The 10,000-nt window shown below is 39.7% G+C and overlaps 1 protein-coding gene across 1 annotated transcript in view; it reads right to left on the minus strand.

Moving 5' to 3' along the window:
- Positions 1 to 10,000, minus strand: part of LOC138060612 (uncharacterized) — a 21,547-nt gene that overhangs the window by 6,719 nt on the left and 4,828 nt on the right. The window contains exons 4-11 of the mRNA XM_068906454.1: positions 9,263 to 9,830; positions 7,437 to 8,224; positions 6,522 to 6,638; positions 5,785 to 5,871; positions 5,285 to 5,407; positions 4,653 to 4,726; positions 3,787 to 3,870; positions 1,045 to 1,098 (exon numbers count right to left, since the gene is read on the minus strand). Of these exons, the coding sequence (XP_068762555.1) occupies positions 1,045 to 1,098; positions 3,787 to 3,870; positions 4,653 to 4,726; positions 5,285 to 5,407; positions 5,785 to 5,871; positions 6,522 to 6,638; positions 7,437 to 8,224; positions 9,263 to 9,830 (1,895 nt within the window). The remainder of the gene's footprint in view (positions 1 to 1,044; positions 1,099 to 3,786; positions 3,871 to 4,652; positions 4,727 to 5,284; positions 5,408 to 5,784; positions 5,872 to 6,521; positions 6,639 to 7,436; positions 8,225 to 9,262; positions 9,831 to 10,000) is intronic.

The following is a 10,000-nucleotide window of genomic DNA, read 5'->3' on the forward strand; positions in this document are numbered from 1 at the left end:
GGAAATGTAACAGCTAAGAATTATTTGAAAGAAAGCTTGTCGTGTATTTTGTGCTTTATTATTCACGCAAAAGGTTCTTCATGGAAACCGTTTGATCCTGAAATTTAGTTTGTTGCAATATTGCGCATATTTGACACGATTGAGTTTCTTCTCTTCACGCACGTAATGAAATAGAAGGGGTTTTTGCCTCTAATAGCAAATATGTTGTTTGTTTCAAAAAATTGTTCGCTGGAAAAGGTGGCCTTTATGAATTCATCATGTTTTATGATATGCGAGCTTAACTGGATAGTTTTTATGGCAATAGTAATTAAAAGCATTTTCTTGTCAAAATGAGGTTAGCGTCTTTCTGGTGTGTTAACTTAATTAAATCGTGAGTTTGTATTTGCCGTCTGCCGCGTAACCTTGATTTCCACTCTCAAAATTACCTCCAGAACCTACTTTTTGCGTAGAATAAGCTTTTAGAATGATGTTCTTGTTTTGCATAAAGCAAGCTAACAAAATGAGATGAGATGATTATAGCCAAATCGGCGCTAGGCGCCTCGTTGGCTATCTATCATCTCATATCCAACGCGCGCTCATGGAATAATTGTTAATTATTAGAAACTAGATCATTGGATAATGCAATTCTAGAAGTTTGATTGATCCATCATGGTATGTGAGCTACAGTTACATACTTAGGCTTTCACTCAACAAAACGAGCACTGTGATTGGTTGATTCTTGGTCACGTGCCCCGACCGGGATACAATTTTCCAGTTGTTGCCCTCTCCGGATCTTTTGCTGCGATTGTTGAAGGAAAAGTCTAAATATATAACAAAGTACTTAATGTCTGGTCCCTCGGGACCATACATGAAGTCTATATTATAACATGCTCTACAAAGATCAGTGAGTGACCCCATCAGTCTTCTTGTTTTTCCAAAATAAAGTAGGGAAGATCTATCCATAATTTGTGTTACGCGCAACGTTAGCTGTCTATCATCTCATATCCAACTCGCGCTCGTGGAATTGTTAATTGGATTAGCAGAAAAGATAAATTGTTCTCATACCTTGTCCTCTCAGGTAGGACTGGGGATGAATGACACTGCTGTGGCTTCAGTACCCTGTAACAAATGTGCAATACTGTGTCAAGCTCAAATCGCATCTACCATAAAAATGTTAAGATAATAGTTTCCATAATTTATTGTAATGTAAAAAAACTTCAGATTTACATTGATTGCACAAAAGGAAAGGAAAGGGAAAGGAACTTTATTTAAAGTGGTACTATGATCAAAAAATCATTTCCTTTTCTTTCTTCAGATTTTGAATGCGTGTTCGCTTAATACCTAAATTTGAGCTTTGAGTTTTATCCGAAGGCTGTTTTATTTTGAGTGTAAGTTTTGGATTTCACGGTCCGCCATTTCTCACGTTTAAAACTGGCCGATTGGACATCAGAGGGTTTGATCTAGAGAAAATGACGTCATTTACTCACTAGCTTAAAATTTCAACGTGTAAACGCAGTTTATTATATATGCAAAACACGGGTTGAAAAGTCTGAAAGCCCGAAACTTCCGTGCTGCATATTAATTAGGCCGCGTACACACGCATTGCATTCTTAAACTAGTGAGTGTTTGACGTCATTTTCTCCTCGACCCAGCTCTTTCAAGCTTCTGAAGTTAGTAATGGCGGACCAATACATAAGAAAATTCCAGCTAAAATCAACCGGTGTCTTTTTAAAATCAGAACTTAAAACTTAGGTGAGTTAGTGTTTAGTTAACATAGTTTTGAAATCCAAAGGAAAAACCACTTTAAGTGTCTAGTCGTTCTAGCGCTGGAGCGCAAATTGGGCACACAGTAAACTGAAATTAACAATTATCACAAATCAAGTCAAATGTTGGTTTTTGAGAGGAGAAAACCGGAGTCAGACCCGGAGAAAAACCTCTCGGCGCAGAGTAGAGAACCAACAAACTCAACCCACATATGACGCCGAGTCTGGTAATCGAACCCGGACCGCATTTGTGGTAGGCGAGTGCTCTCACAACTGCGCCATCCTTGCACCCCAAAGAAAAGGTTAAACTGTGAATAATCATCATTGAGAGGCGTAGCTCAGTACGTCTGAGCTGGAGGTCGCCAGTTTGAATCCTGTCTCATTCTATCGACGTCTGAATCGGCTTTCCTCTGATCCGTGTAGCTGTAGCTTTCAATTCCCGTAAAACGGAACATTAGGGAGTTTTAGCAAGGGCAACGGCAACGTGTCTTCAAAATATAACTTAACGCTATCGTTAAGTATTTCACCTTGTTCACCTTGAACAACTGGATTTATAGGAACGGTGCTAAAATGAAGATATAAAGTGGACGATTTCTTGTCATATGCTCACGTAGTCGTCAAAACCTGAAATTTGGTGATTTCACATTGTTGTTTTATGGACTACAGCAGAAAATGCACTGAAATTCCTTCCTTGACCAATAATATGCTTGCTTTGTGGCGTTATCGTTGCTGTAGCCCTCGTCGTTTCTAAAGCTGCCTATTGATGGAGGAGGGGGGGGGGGGGGGGGTGGTAAAGGTGCGAACCGAAGGCCACAAGTTCATCAGTAACTCCAGATAAAAACTTTAAGAGTGTTTAGACGCTTTCCCTGTTTTTGTCTTATGCAGACTCAATGAGTCATGAATGCACATTTCCGTCCACTTTCCAATCTCCCCCTGACAATGTTATCAAGGTACAAGACTACCCTATTGAACATTAAATGGGGAAGAAAGGAGTTGTTTGAGGACTGAGAGGCAGTATAAGTCATCTACATCTACATCTACATGTTCCAGCACTCGGCAAAGTCCCTTTTTGACTTATGGTTGTTTCTGCTTAGGTGGCCTCATACACCGTAAATCTTTTCACTGCCAAGCTGGCCACTTCTGCTGGAGAGAACACGACAGCCACAACACCGGGGAATACATCCCCTACTCTTACAGGGAACTTATGAACATAAAAGTCATTTGTGAGACGGGACCTACGGTTTACAGTCCTTATCCGAGAAGACTTGAAAGTCTAACCATCTACAGATGTCATTAAAAAGGCAGCACTTTCTCCTCAGTTATTTTAAGATCCTGAGGGTTGATCTGGCCGGGATTGGAACCCGCGACCTTCTTGGTGACAGCCCGATGCTCAACCACCTGAGCCACCGGTGCCCACAATGACTGTAATGTGATCGGTCAGAAAAATGTTTTACTTTGGCAAAGTACCCAGACGACTTTTGACTTGCATCTCTTAGTTCACTCCAATGAAATTGTCCATTGACTTGAAAAAGTTAAGAGAATTTTTCCATGCAGTAAAACAACTTGCAGGGTACTTACCAAGGATAAAACAAGAGTGTTGGGCCCCCTTCCCCCCTAGACAGTCCCATGTTAGTGCCTCGTTTACCTTCCCACCCCTTGCTGGCAGCTGTATGTTACTAAAAGTATCTGCTTACGAGCCAGAAGGCCCATCAGGCCAGCACTTATCTCCGGTTTCATTAGCATGAAGCGACTAGGAGTATTTCTACTCCCCCCTGGACGGGATGCTAGTCCATCGCAGTGTTACCCCCAGCATTTCGCCGGTACACATTTATACACCTGGGTGGAGAGAGGCACTGTGAGAGTAAAGTGTCTTGCCCAAGAACACAACACAATGTCCCCAGCCAGGACGCGAACCCGGACCACTCGATCCGGAGTAGAGCACTCTGACCATGAGGCCACCGCGCCTATTACGTTACTACTTCATTTATACACATGGGAGTTGACCCACACCTAGAATCAAGGGTACTCGTAATGGTAAACATACCTAATGTTCCAGTTCTTTCTTTTTCTCTCTTCCCGGAGATCCGGCTTAGGTTTAGCCCCAGGATTTTCACTTTGTCTCACAGAACTTTTTATGGAACATGCAGTTAAAGAAATAATCAATAGTATTTACTTTTTGATTTATTTACGTACAGGATTCCTATTGGTCAGGTCACGTAGAAAGACATAAGGCTGTGTGTTGCCAGTAATTGGAGCTTTTTAGACAAAAAACAATGTAATGTTTGTCAGGTACTTTTATTAACCCTATGAATCCTCAGAGTGGGACTTAAAGATTTTACTCTCACTGTCTAGACAATTCAGACTATTTTAATCATCAAGTAGGGGGCTACTTCTGGGATAAATGGACCAAATACCGTACGTTGCCAATAATTTTCCAAACTTCAAGTTTTCCAAATTTGGTGCGGGAACGAGAAAATTTGATACAATAACTTTATTTTGAGAGACAGACAAAATTATCCTTTAACAGTTTTCCAATTCACAGCCCTCTAGCTATACCACAGAGGAAAGACCATAACACCAGAAACTTCATCCCTGCTTTTTGTGAATAGTGTGTGGGTTCGTTTATGTCTTACAGGGTTATGAATATCGAAGGGTTGTGAGATGGGGCCTATGCTTTATTGTCCTTATCCAACATGACTCCAGAGAGTCCAACCATATGCAGATGTCATTACAAAGGCAGCACTTTATCCTCAGTTATTTAAAGACCCTGATTGTTGGTCCGACCAGAGTTTTTTGATCCTGTGACCTCTCACATAGTAGTCCGGTGGTCAACCAACTGACACAGGTATTTTGAAATTTGACACGGGTATAACACTTGCAGAGTCACATTCTCTTTCATTTCAAGGATACGTTTCCAGGCCCTCCTGTCGTCTCTGAATAGATTTCAGCGTAACAGCAGACAGTCTTGAGTGACCAGCGGAACTCTGAGATAAGAAACAATCTGTCAAGTTGGAGCACTTTAAAATGTGACTGTGCATCGTTCGGATTAAACAAAACTTATCAAAGCTAGCATAAAATGAAAACTCAATTCTACGGAAAAAAAGAAAAAAAAAGTATTAAAGGGACACGGTGTATTATAATAAATTTTAGTTGCATTCATCCACAACACTGCTTAACGATATAGATCTGTTGTTATAATCCTGTTCAAATTGAGAAGGTGGGAGTTCACTGTATACAGTAACGGTAATGAATTTGTATTGAGCATTTTCTTTTTACATATTCAAATGTGCTTTACAAGCAATAATATTGATCTATGGGTGAGATCGGACATATACAGAAAAAACGTTGACCTAAAGCCACTGCAGCCAGCAGTTTGTCCCCATTCCTGTGTATGGGACTTCATAAGTGGTCAGTGGCCTCTTTATATTTTCAGAGCTGTATCATAAAGCTGTGTGTGTCAGTCATTAACTCATTAAAGATGAAAGCAGCCTTTCCATATGGCTAAATAAATCCCATCACAAGGTCGAACAAAGATCCCTCACCTTCGTGACCCTCTTCGCTTGCTTTGCTCTTGCCAAACTTCTTGAATGAGTAATGTAGGACATTTTCTCTTTTGTAGGAATCTTAAAGAAGATATCATGAAGGCTTGCTCTTGCTACTTTGAGCTAAAAAGATATTACAAGAAATCAACTTACAAGAAAGACCTGACTTCATCTATTCATTGTCTTAAAAGCAGTCCTTGCACAAAAATTCAAAGGAAACAATTTCCAATACCTGTAGTATTTAACTAAATTTTCTAGATATTACATATATTTAAGTATGTTGGATATAAATAAGACAGGATTGCCTAAGCTACTGTAGTTCCACTTGTCTCTAAAGTTGACTCAAACATTGCTGAAACTACATGTATGACAGTCTCTCACAGAACTACAGCTAATGCCCTACCATAGGATCCTTTGTTAAGTTACAAAACGACTGCTAGGTTAAATCATTGACAAGTTATGTAACTACCATTAATGGTTTAATAACTGCAGGTACATACGTGACTCTCCACACTCTCCTTTAGCACTCTCTCCTGCACAGTCTGTGAGTCATCTCTTGACATGTCCTCAAGAACATCCCTTGTATCCTTTCAAAGGAAAGTTAATGTCTCATTACTCTCTTTCTAATTCCTTGGGACCTTCTAACATGATACCATAACACAACTGATTTTCAGCGTGAATGGAAGGCTAAAGGGTGGAAGTTAAACTTTAACCCTCTGACGCCTAAACCTTACTCGTCAATGGGGAACCCCCTGGAGTCAATGGGTTATGCAGATTTTAAAAACCAATTCTGCCAATGGTGATGATGTTGATGGGAGCACTTGACAATGACAAAAATTAGAAGAAGAAGAAGAAGAAGAAGAAGAAGAAGAAGACAACAAGGAAGAACACAAAGAAGGAGGGACAAAAGCAGAGCTGCAGTATTGTACTATTATTGGTGCAAACAACTTTACAGACAATAAATGACTACCTTTTTGTATTACGATCATTAATTTGCGATAAAATGCAAGACAAAACTTTTCTCAGTATCTTATCTTCTTTGCATTATCTTCATGTAAAACTCTGTTGCAGTTATCACAATGGCTCAGTTGCAAGAGGCCTGTGTGTTAAGTGAGATTGGAGCAGAATTTAAGCAAGCTCCACAAGTCCCAGCTGAGCACTACAACCACGAAGATCTTGTAATCCTTTTTGTGTCATCACAATTTGACACAAAAAGAGTTTTTAAAAAGTTTCTCACCTTAACTGTCTTAACCAAGCCTTGGACTTTGTCAGTTTTCATCAACAACCTTGTCAAAAATCCCTTGGCAAGAGCAGAGAGCTTGGCAAATTTGTCTCTTCCATCACTTGCAAAAACCTGCACAATAATCAACAAAATGACAACATATGAAGTGATCATTGCAGTTACGATATGAACATTACATGACTTTAGCAGCAACCAATGAAAAACCTAACAAATTTAGGCATGAATGGCACTTCAACCTATGAGCTGCTTGCAATCTCCTTTGGGCTGCCTGTGGCTACCCAGAAAAGTACCGTATTACAGGATCTGTTTTTTAAATAAGGCTTAACCCATTGACTCCCAGGGGTTCCCCATTGACGAGTAAAATCGTCTGGCGTTAGACAGAGTAAAATACAAAGTCTGGCCGGTTTAGGCTGGTTTGGACGTCAAGGGTTAAATATGAATAAAAGGGTGTAACACTTCCGTTTCCTAGAAATGACAATGAGAATGAAAGCTACTTTAATTTGCTCAACACAACTTTTCATTTCTACCACAGCAATCACCCAGTACGAGAAAATACTTCAGGAACATACCAAGTATAACAAGTTGAAAGTACTGCAGAGGAAACTAATGGCACTAGGCTCATAATTTTCACCTTAGACGTAAAAGAAGGTTCATGTTGCAGGGCCACAACATTAAGGAACATGTTACAGTGTGGCAATTTCCTCTCTTTACATTTTCAATGCTTAGCTACTTAGTACTATTTCCCCTGAAAGGACCTGCCCAAGTTTACAGGTGACTGTGGTTGTTGTTTCAGTCCTTATCACAGTGGCATTACTGTGATCTGTTGTTACATGTGTATGGACATGGATTGAAAGTACAGTAACATGAATGAAAATGACAGTACGTGTTTACAAATACTATTATATATACCTTGAAGCTTCCCCTTGGTAAAGAAGACATTTTGCAATCATTCTTCTCTGGGAAGTTTGTATCTGTATTCCTTCCAGTGTTAACACTTCTCATAATATTCCTAGAAACATTTCTTGCATCACTCCTTGCCACACTCACATCTCCATTCACCACATGGTTCTCCTTATCAGACAATGATTCTAGTTCAGTGTCGTGATCCTGCACATCAAAGTCATAACTCTCCCCACTGAGCTCCAGTATTGAATACATTTTACCTGGAGGCATGGAAAGGGCCCTTCTGAGTGGTGATGACCTGTCAATAATAACAGGTGACTGGTTTAATTCTGGACTCCTTATCGATGGCATAGAACTGGAGCATGGCCTATCAGTTGCATGTGTTGGAGTGCTGATATATGAGGAAGCAGAAGCTTGACCAAACTCAACAAAGTGCCCTTTCTGTTGTTTGCGAAGTCGCCTCAGTTCTTGATGTTTAAGAGCATCTAAGTGTCTTTGCTTCTCTTCAAGAAGCTTCTGTCTTAGTTGTTCCAAGCTCACCAGCGTCACGTCTTGGTTTGGTGGATAGGGCCCCCTTGAGGCACTAATAGCTTGAGATTTTTGGTTCTCAACCAATCCAGAAGAGTACTTTGTTTTTGTTGGGAGATTTTCCGATTGAGCTTTGGATGATCGTTGTTCATTCAAATTTCGGTAATGAGAAGCATTTACAATTTCTGCTTCTGTGTCAGGGTGTTGCTGGCTTGGTGATTTTTTATCTATTTCTACCACTGAACTAGCTGTTGCATTGGTGAAATCTGCAGAGAGAAGAGGAAGACCTTATAATGTACCTCTTCAAGGTAAAATCTGACATTTGAAAGTCCAACAACCAGCAGGTAGAACACACTGTATGTAGCATTCATGATGCTTTCAATGTCAAACAACTGCTTTTAAATTTGATGATCACCCTGACAGTCAATGTTGAATGGTAAAGGTAATAAAGAGAAGATGCCTGACACTTACAGACTGCAGACTAACCGTTACTTGCAGTTATTCAAAGTTACCCATTTTAAAATGGATTCTTAGACTTAAATACTGTTTATCAGTGCTACTTGAAATGGGTTCTTAGACTTAAATACTGTTTATCAGTGCATTTGTAGGCAGTCTGCAGTCTGCTGTCTCCAGTTTGCAGTTGGCATACACCAGTCCTATAAAAAGAGACAATATTATTATGCAATTTCAAATATTTGAAGTGCATCCAATGAACATGAAATGAAAGTTAAGAAGGAAGATCATTGAAGTTAGGTGAGCAAGTTATTAAGCAATTGCAAGTAAGCCTGAAAGAATTCCACGTTTTGTTTGCAGTAAAATGCAAATTTAAAGTAAAGGCTCTCTTTTCACATCAAGGCTCTCGTTTCACATCACCAAAAAAGTCCTTTGAATATTATAGGGCTGGCACATTCTGGTCCACTCAGTACTGAGAGTGCTATAGTCCCTGCTTTTGCATCCTGCCCTCAACACTGACTGGCTGCAGTCTCCCCTGCAGCCACTTTAAAGTGTCGTCACACAACACTCCTCTGAGGGGAAGGGGGTTGTGTAACAACAATGAAAACAGCTACAAGAGATACTAGGCTTGACTTTAAACCATACCATGCTTTGTACCTGGCAAACTGTTTGCCTCTGGCCAGTTAGACTTTTAACAATGTTACATGTATGTTGGATTTGATATTAATATTTCTTTTCCTATTTTATACTAAATTATTGTCATTGTCATCATCATCAGCGTCATCAACCATTGTTATATCTAGTTGTCAATGCAAACCCTAACAGGTGTACACATTAAACAAATCTCTCACCTGAAAAAGCCACAGACAATGAAGTTGATGCCAAGGAGTCAAACTCTAAACCTCTTCTCCCTTTTTGAGTTGATTCCTGTTTGTTTATCAGAGTTTTAGATAATTCACAATCTGACATCACTCCCTCTGAGATCACAGAAAGTTGTGAAAATGGTCTCTTTATCTCAGCAACATCTTTATACATAGTGGAGCTAAGAGGTGGATCTGCATGCTCAAATCCAAGCTGTGTATCACTGGCATGCTCTCTCAGATCTTGTCTAGTTATATGCTCAAAAATTCTGCTTTCATTACGTCCAATACTAGTCAACTCAAAAGAATTGTGGAAATGTTCTGACTGACTTTCACTGGTGGAAACGTAGCTGCTATAATTTTCAGTCAAATCAACAATGGAGTTTGCTTTCGAACCCTTTTCTTTACTTTCTCTAATCCCTGGCACATCCCATGTTTTTCTTTTATTGCCAGTTTTAAAGGGTTCTTCTGAATGTAAAGCATCCTTTGTCTCTGTGATTTCAATGGAGATAGCTCTCTCACTTACATTTCCAGTGCTTTGCTTTGCTTCTCTGTTTTCCTGACAAAAACAATAAAGAATTTTCATAGAATTTGCACAAGCTTTGCACGTCTCTATACATGTAGGATAATGCGATTCATGTTACATGGCTGTACCAAGAAGTACAGTTAACAGGAAAATTGTCATCATGTCCAGTGGCCTCTGCTGTAACCCACTTTTTTTTCTTTTGT

This window comes from Montipora capricornis, chromosome 8, assembly GCF_036669925.1.
Source record: "Montipora capricornis isolate CH-2021 chromosome 8, ASM3666992v2, whole genome shotgun sequence".
In the NCBI taxonomy this organism is placed as follows: Eukaryota; Metazoa; Cnidaria; class Anthozoa; order Scleractinia; family Acroporidae; genus Montipora; species Montipora capricornis.